Source organism: Cinclus cinclus, chromosome 22, assembly GCF_963662255.1.
Source record: "Cinclus cinclus chromosome 22, bCinCin1.1, whole genome shotgun sequence".
Classification (NCBI taxonomy): Eukaryota; Metazoa; Chordata; class Aves; order Passeriformes; family Cinclidae; genus Cinclus; species Cinclus cinclus.
The window spans coordinates 6937243-6943242 of NC_085067.1; the positions used below are offsets into that span (position 1 = coordinate 6937243).

The 6000-nt window shown below is 49.1% G+C and overlaps 1 protein-coding gene across 1 annotated transcript in view; it reads right to left on the reverse strand.

Annotated features, from left to right (window-relative positions):
- The window catches only part of COL26A1 (collagen type XXVI alpha 1 chain), a 160991-nt gene extending 155589 nt beyond the window's left edge, over window positions 1–5402 (reverse strand). Inside the window, exon 1 of the mRNA XM_062507127.1 lies at window positions 5251–5402. Within this exon, the coding sequence (XP_062363111.1) occupies window positions 5251–5402 (152 nt within the window). The remainder of the gene's footprint in view (window positions 1–5250) is intronic.
- Between the last annotated feature and the right edge of the window lie 598 nt (window positions 5403–6000).

The window sequence follows — 6000 nt, forward strand, 5'->3', positions numbered from 1 at the left end:
TCTATGATTTAAAAATCAGTAACATTTCCAGACATAGTGGAGGTCTGATGCAGGGAAGGGTACATTACCCTGACGTAGAAGACCTAAAGTGCTCTATGCTTTCAGTTCTTAAACGTTATCTGAAAGTCATTCTTCTTTTTTCCCCCTTTATCAAAACACAGCCCAACAAAACAGAGATGAGTAAATATTCTATGATCCCACTGTCACAGAACCACTCCCCAGGCAAAGCTTTGACACTTCCAACCTGACCTGTTTCCACCAGCACTTTAGCACCCAAACAAGCTCAACTTTGAGAAAACTAAAAAACAAAGATTATTGAAAGAAACGTCTGTTAATTTGTCCAAGTGGAGCACAAGTTCACTGGCACCAACTGTTTTGCCGTTCTGCTCCCTTTGATTTTCCCCTCAAACTGGCAAATGAAACCCACCTAGGATGAAATTATTCTCACCAGCAGCTGGAAAGGCAGGACAATAGATTTCCTACAGGAATACAATTTACTGCAAAAGCTACAATAGCATCTGGTATTTCAAAGCCATTCCAGTGTCACCAGACCCTTAGACTACCATTGGCTCCACTGCTAATTGCATTGCAAAGTTACAGCCTGAACCCCACGAGTCAGATGAAGATCATATGGCTGCAGAGTCCAGGGAACAAACACCAGATAGTTCCAGGGTCTGGTGATGAGCTCAAGACCTTCTGACCTCTTGGTTACCTGGGTCGGGCACTTCAAAGCAGAATTAGATCAGAGGACTCAGCATGACACAAATCCCAGCTTGTTTGCTTGACATCCTCACAGTCCACAGCAAACCAGGGACCTCAGGCAATGAGCAGACAATTAGGTGATGGAGAGAATGACTCAGAGAACAAGATGCTGTCACTAAAAGGAGAAAGAACCACATTTGGCCAATATGTATAGTTTTATATTCCACACCCACTTAAGAGTCATGAGAGGTTCAGAGCTGGAGGCTGAAATAAGGTTCAAGATATCTTTCTCTAGTGAGAGAGAATTAATAAAAATCCATCAGGAATACTCCAGATACACATTCTGAAAGCATTTTGACAGACTGCATAAATAGGGATACTTATTCATAGATGACCTTTTAATAATAAGAACAGGCTTCTATCACAATAAAGAGACCCACAGTTACTTAAGGGAGCAAAAACCTCACCTAAGAGGCTGGAGGTTGTTACATTACAGTGCAGTTGTGCTGGGGAGGGTCATTTCCAGCCCAGCACAGATGCAACTGTAGGGCCAGGCACAACACGGGCAGTTATTCTGGACAGAACACATCTACCTACAAGAGATCCACACAGACATCTTGATCTTGAGTGCCAGACATTCAAGTGACCTGTTAGGAAACTGGTTGTCTCAAGGAATAATTGAAAATATATTTCAAGCACCAACACTTTGGGTTTCTCAGGGAAGCAAGACAAGTTGCAGTACTGAAAATCTGGTGTCTGTTTAGTATTATTCCCACGTCAAAGCAGCTCACAGAGCAGGTTTAATTATTCCATGGCAAAGTGATTTGCCCACTGATATGGAGTAAACCATTGGTAGAGGAGCAACTGGAACCCAGGTCTTACTCTCCTAGGCTGTGCTCAGAGTCACAACAAGAAATGGCTAAAGGCCACCTGACCTTCCATGTCAAAGCCTCTCCCCTCTGGCAACCAAATATTGCATTTACAGCTGTCAGATATTACTTTCCTCTCCATATCCATCCTCAAGAACCATCACTGCTGTAGGAAACACTGGGAATTACTGTGACCAAATGCACAGTTACCAGTAGAATGTGGATAAGAATGCCTACTTATTCAGTCCTGTTATTTGTAACATCATGGTTCTAATGTTCATTACCAGGAAGAACTTTTTAGGCTGAAGAGTGTTTTGAAGACCTAACTGCCCCAGCTGGACTTGCATCCACCCCAGAGGGCTTTTGTTATGGTACTGTAATGATCCCAGTAAAAAAAATTATCATCCTATATTGCTTTTTGGGTTCATGTTTTGGGATTTTCTATCAGCCACCTCCACTTCTCATCCAAACAGGTTTCCAGTCTAAGCCCTGCATCTACTCTCAGAAGTTTCTGACTCCCACAATTAAGTTCTCAAGGACTCACTGCATGACTAAGTAGAAAGTACAGGAAAATAGAATGAGCTGGGAGAACACCAACCCCAAAGACAACTAACACAGAGGCAGGCATTCCTTGACAACTGAGCTACTTCTAGCATGGGAACAAACTTCCTTTAACTCAGTTAGCAAAGCTTCTCACAACTTGGAGGACCATTTCTCCTTGGCAGGCAGCCCCTCCATTCTTATGCTTCCAGTAAGGCCCATTTCCCATTCACTGCCTTAACAGAGCAGCAAGTTCAAAAAGCACGCACCGAATGGGAATTTCAAGTTAAATTGTGAGGCTGTTGCAATCTATACAATGCCAACAGACACTGCTGCCTGGACTTCAGTCACAAGCACTTTGCACATCAGAAGTTCAATTCAAGCACGTGCAAAGAGAGACTGCAAGTGTCTTTGGTCTAGTAACCAAGACCTGTCAATTGAAGCCAACCAGAAGCTAGAATACTCATTTGAAAAAAATAAAAAATTAAACCAAGAATACATCATTCCTCCAGAACAAGTATTCCATGGCTTTACTTTGAAGAATGTGAATAACCACATTTTTCGTCCAAAATTCCCTTCACCACCACCCCAAGCTTTTTACAGTGCTCAGGGCCTTATTCTTCTGGCAGGAAACATGGTCAGCAATCCTCAGAGCCTCAGGAGCCCATCTCTGAGCCAGCCTGCAACCTAGATACCAAGGGCTGTATCAGCACAAAGGACTCCAGAAACTTCTCCCCTTGGAAAAATACAACTCTTATGACAAGTTAATTTTTACAAAATCGATAGCAGATTCACAAACAGCTCAATCACTTTTTGAACAAGGACAGGAAAAGACAACTGCAGAAATATGCTGTGTCCTGTATCAAGGAAATCTATCAACTGTACAGCATCACATCAGTATGTGCTGCAATGTACCAATACCTGGAGCTGCAGCAGGAACTTCCAAGGCTCTGTCCCTGCTTATTTTTGACTCAGAAAAGTGCCAGAAGTCACTGGACCAAGCACATACTGGTAAAGTTGAAGAAGAGAAAGTGAGAATGGCCATATAGTGCCATTAATAGCAATCACCTTCTCACCATCTTGTCTCCTCCACAGCCTTTCCAGGGCAGAGGCCAGAAAGCTTTGCTGTGATGGAGATGCTGTTGCTTCACATAATTCAGGTGCTACCAAGATTCCCTGTTCCAATGGCAAAAGGGACATTGAACAACATAAAAACAGTCTGATTCAGCCCTTGAAAAAAGGCTCTGCACCCATATAGATCAACGTCAGACTCGGAGCAAAAAGCCTCACTCCTATCATGGACCATATTAAATCCAGGAAAGTCCAGCTATCCCAACCTGAAGCTGCACCTGGCAGGAGACTTCCCTCAGAAGTCCAACACTGTGGCTGGGGAAAGTTTTCCCACACAGATTTTCCCATCAGAAAGTGAAGCTGTTAGACACTTGCCAACAACAAAACTTCACCACTCAAGGGGAAATTAAAATATACATAAATTGCTTCAACGTGTGATATTTGATTGAGCACTTGAATTTTTCTTGCACAACACCCACTGGTGATTTTTTCCTCCCTTCAATTTTTTACTTCCCCCCGCATTAAACTAGAACGGGAGATTCTCCCAGGGCAAAGTTCCATTGTACGTAAAAAAAAATAAATTTTAAAAATCTACCAGCTTTCCCCAACATCATTGTTTAAATCAGGTTTATGTGGTTTTTCACAACACTTTATAGACTTGGAAAGAGACACGTTCCCCTGACAAAGCATCAGCTGTCCAAACCACTGAGGCATGGGAAAACTGTGCAAGAGTATGAACTGGGGAAGGTCTTTGGTAAGCAGAGTCCACACTCATGTAAGCGTGGTAGCTCTGAACAAAGATCTGCAAGGTAATAGATATGTAAGACAAATGACATGTGGTTCTCATTGCAGCACATGCTTTGGGAAGGGGGTACCTTGGAAGAGATCCAGCTGGGATAGGTTTATCCCATTACTCTTCTGTAATTTTCTGCCGTTTCAAACCCTTTGACAGTTGCTGTAGTTTAACATCACACCCCCTGCAGCCCCAGGCCTGTCCTGCGAAGCGGACAAAGCCACATCCCCCCAGGGGGAAATCCGCACCATACGCGAGCCCGGTGCAAGGCACAGGGCTGGTGCCCGCCCCTGCACCTCCGACACGGAAATCCACGGTGTCCGTGCCTGCTCCCAGTCCCCAGCCCAAAGAAGTAGTGCTAAGAGAAGCCACCCTCCACAGCAGGACAACTCACGCAGAGTAGGTATTAGCAAGGGAAGAGGACAAGAGGTAGAGACAGGATGGACGAGCCCCGAATGTTAAATCTCAAGTCCGCATTTAAGGGAATGACGGGGGGGGAAAAAAAAAAAAGGAAAAAAGTGAAATTCAAGAACAACTGAGAACAACTGGAATCAGGTTAAGCCGCACTCTCGCTTTATACAGTGCAGCTCATTCATCTGAACAGCTGTTTCACCTCTAGAGAAATACCCAGAGAAAACAGAGGGGAGGGGGAGAAGCCTAAATTGTTTGCTCTACTGAAGCAGTAAGATACAGTAAATCAAACCTGATTTACATTAAGTTTATAAGAAATTGGGTTGGGATGGGGGAAAGAAGAGTGGGAGGTTTAGTTTTAAACAGGGACTTGGAAGCTGCAGTTCTTGAAGAGAGAGCTGTAATTAAGGGCTTTCCTTTGTTGAGCTGAACAAGTTTCTCCTCGCAGCCGAGGGCTGTAACAGTTCCCTCTGCCGGCATCCCCAGTGTCCCGGCTCTGGAGGTTTTCCTCCTCCGGCCGCGCACCGCGCAGGGACGCGCAGCCCCGGCAAAGCGCCTTCCCCTCCCCGACGGGCTGGGCGCGGCAAGGGGAGGCTTTGCGGGTGTCATTAACCCAAGCTCAGCTCCTCGATTCCCCAGCCGCTCCCTGCCCTAGGAGGCGGACACTGCTGCGGGCAGGTAGGGAGCGTCCCGCACCCCACTGAGGATGCGGGCAACCCAGCCCGGCTCGCCGAGGGGCAGCAGCCCAGCACGGCCCTGCACCCTCCGAGGGACCGCTGCCCGCGGCTTTGCCGTGCCCTTTTGTCCCCGCGGAGCCAGCGGCGGGGCGCAGCTCCTCCCGGAGGCGGACCCGCTCTTACTCACCGGCGACTAGCGAAGCCGCTGCCCGGCGAGCCGGAGCTCTGCTCTGGGTAGTTGTGCTGTAGGGTTGATGCTGGGAATTGATAGAGGAAGCCAGTGCCCAGCGCGCATCCATGCAGGCAGCAGCACCAGGACAAGAAAAGAGCGAGCCGCATTTTTGCAAGAACGGGGATTCTTCCTACCGCCTCCCCCTTTCCCTCTTACACCGCACGGCAGGCGCGGGGCCACACCGCGCTCCCCCGGCCGGGGTCACGGCGGGATCCCGCGGCACGGAGGAGCCACGGGAGCGCGGAGCACAGGGCAGGAGTGCCGGGCACACGGGGATGGCTGCTCCGGCTGCCAAAAGGGAGCCCCGACCCTCGGCAAGCCGAGCCCCGGCGGCGGCTGCTGCCCGCGCAGGGGGTCCGGGGCCAGCGCGGCTCGATGCTCCCAGGGCGCACACTCAGCCCCGGATGCCTTTTCAAATTTGGCGAGGTTGGCCCGACTCCGTCAAAGGGGGCGTGGGGCTTCGGCGTTAACCCTTGCCAGGCCTGGCGGCAGACCCCGCTGCGGAGGGGTTCCGGCGGGGCAGGCGCCCGGCCCGGGGCAGACACGGAACGCGCGGGGCCGAGCCGTGCCCGGGCACAGCGCCCCGCGGGCAGGGAGCGCCCGGGGAGCCCCAGTGCCCACCCAAGCCAAGGCACCACCGACACGCAGCAGAAGTCCGTCTGTCTCCCCAGTGAACCGAGGGCCAGGTCAAGGAGAACCGCTCAG